The 2,436-nt window shown below is 37.6% G+C and overlaps 1 protein-coding gene across 1 annotated transcript in view; it reads right to left on the reverse strand.

The window, feature by feature from the left end:
- The window catches only part of ggt5a (gamma-glutamyltransferase 5a), a 16,879-nt gene that overhangs the window by 1,618 nt on the left and 12,825 nt on the right, over positions 1-2,436 (reverse strand). Inside the window, exons 4-7 of the mRNA XM_013910942.1 lie at positions 2,221-2,367; positions 1,958-2,088; positions 1,135-1,319; positions 937-1,028 (exon numbers count right to left, since the gene is read on the reverse strand). Of these exons, the coding sequence (XP_013766396.1) occupies positions 937-1,028; positions 1,135-1,319; positions 1,958-2,088; positions 2,221-2,367 (555 nt within the window). The remainder of the gene's footprint in view (positions 1-936; positions 1,029-1,134; positions 1,320-1,957; positions 2,089-2,220; positions 2,368-2,436) is intronic.

A 2,436-nucleotide genomic window follows, 5' to 3' on the forward strand; every position in this document is an offset into this window, starting at 1 on the left:
CTGATTATTATTTCCTCTTTCTGGTGTAAAGTGGGCGATAGACAAACAAGAGAGTCGGCCTGCAGCAGGAAAGCCGATCAGATGATCACTGATCAGCTTCATGATTGAAGTAGCAACAGGAGAGGGAGAGAATGAGAGGCAGTCGCTCCATATATCAGTTGTTAAGCTTAACGTGGGAATGCTTTACAAACATTCAAAGGTTAACTTACACACTTGCTTTACTTCCCGATACCGATACGCAATATCAGATCGGCCCATCTCTAAGCTTAACCCACTTCAATGGAGACAAAACCCAACAATAAGATGAGCCCCTCATGAGCAAGTACTTGGTGACGGTGTGAAGGAAAAACTCCCTTTTAACAGCAAGAAACCTCCAACAGCAACAGGCTCACAGAGGGGCAGTCATCTGCTGTGACCAGCTGAGGACAGATTTAGAGAGTTTATGTAATTTGTGTTTATAGAAGTTCACTCAGAGCTCAACTGTGCCTGTTCTTAAACATTCAAAACATTTCAGCAGGCTATGACATTAAATGAAAAATGCCATTTTAATTCAAATTTACCTGATGTGCTTTGGTTTGGCAGTTTTGTTGATTGTTTTCATGATCAACAAAACATGATGCGCCACAATGAATTATGAAATGACATTTTCTCCGCAAATTTCCTCAGTGGTGCTTTTTTTGGTACTATTAGATTAATAATTCATGGTGTGCAGTTTCCTGAGGTGTTGTTGTATTTTCTTTCAAATTTCTTATGTTGCGACATGCTAATATGTACAAACATGCATATTTATCAAGTATATGTTATATTAACCACGCTTAACACATTAGTTTAGAAGATGAATTAAAATTGCAAATTAGCACTATACAAATCAGAACTGAGGTCCAGAATATTTGTTAATAAATATTAAATTCAGAAGGAATCCTGCTGATCCCTTACCATGAAAGATGTTATCAGCTCTACCACAGAAGTCATTTAGGTGGTTGTTGAGGATGATTCCAGTGCTTGAAGAGAGGACATTGGACCCAAATCTGTAAAGAGTAAACATTAAATGAACTAGGTCTAAACCCTGTGACACTGTGTTGTGGAAAAGTCAGCTGGTTTCTAACAGTGAAACAGAATGATGCAGGTACTGACTCATCATTGATGCTGCTGGTGACAGACACAGCAGATCCATCTTCAGCCAGCACAGATACATGTGTGGTGCCGATGCTGTCCAGATACGAGTTTTTGCCGTAATACTGGGGATCGTGAGTCTTGTCGCTGCTGATCAAGCTCCGTATGTGGTTGGCAAAGCTATCCTCTGTCAAATTCTTTGCCATCTGTGTGAAATACAGAGCATCGGAATTACACAAAATTAACAATAATCATAATATGAATAATAATACATACTAAAATACTTAGAGACAAATATAAAAGTAATTTAGGTTTATCTGCTTTAAAAACATTTATTTATACTTATAGGTTTTAAAAGTTACATCACTGCTCAGAATTGTGCTGAAATAAAAATGCAGAGTTACTGGGAAAGGCTGAGACACAAAGCATTTTTTCAGAGTACTCTATGCAGTAAAATAATAAGTACATCCTCAGTGCTTCTATAAGAGCTTATAGAAGAGGTTAAGTAGTGATATGCAAATGCCCTTGATAAACTGATCATTAACACAAAGTCACAATCTCACCGCAGCAAATTAACCCAAAGTCCGACTGTGCAATGCTCAGAGATATTACAAAAAACAAAACAAAAAACACAACACTTCAGACCACAACTCATTATCAATGTGCATAAACAGACTGTGGTGGGATGTGGTTTGTGGATGAGCTGCAGACAGGTTGGAGCAGTGGGTTCAGGCAGAGCAGAGACTCATGTGGTATTGCTCCTTTTACCCATTTAGTCACTTAAATATAATCATACTATATGCAACAAAGCAGGTGCAAATCTGTAGGATTTTGAGATACTTACTTTATCTGAGCTGAAGTTTGGATCTCTGATATGTTTCTTTAATCCATTGGCAAATTTTAAAGCTTCAATATAACGGTGATAAAACAAAATCTTTTCATCAGTAGTATTAGGTTCTGATTCCATTTTGTATCCTGAAAATATAAATAATTGTTATTTATTTCATTTAAAACATCATTTCTTAGTGTATCACATTTGTAAAGATTGAGAAGGATCATTTTCTTATATGAAACAAACTCTACATGCTAGAAGCAACAATCAGGAACCTTTCATGATGTTGAGGATGAGGCTGAGTATGGTTCCTCCTGCAGGGGGCGGAGGGAAGTACATCCGGTACTCTCCCAAAGAAATATTCCACGCATCAGTCACATTAGCTTGATACAATGCCAAGTCCTCCAGTGTGAGTTTTCCCCCTGAGCAAAAACAGTGAAACAAATGATTCTGCTGAGCAAAAATGAACACAATGCATTTCATAATCAAGA

Source organism: Pundamilia nyererei, unplaced genomic scaffold (genome assembly GCF_000239375.1).
Source record: "Pundamilia nyererei isolate P.nyererei 1_Seehausen unplaced genomic scaffold, PunNye1.0 scaffold00053, whole genome shotgun sequence".
In the NCBI taxonomy this organism is placed as follows: Eukaryota; Metazoa; Chordata; class Actinopteri; order Cichliformes; family Cichlidae; genus Pundamilia; species Pundamilia nyererei.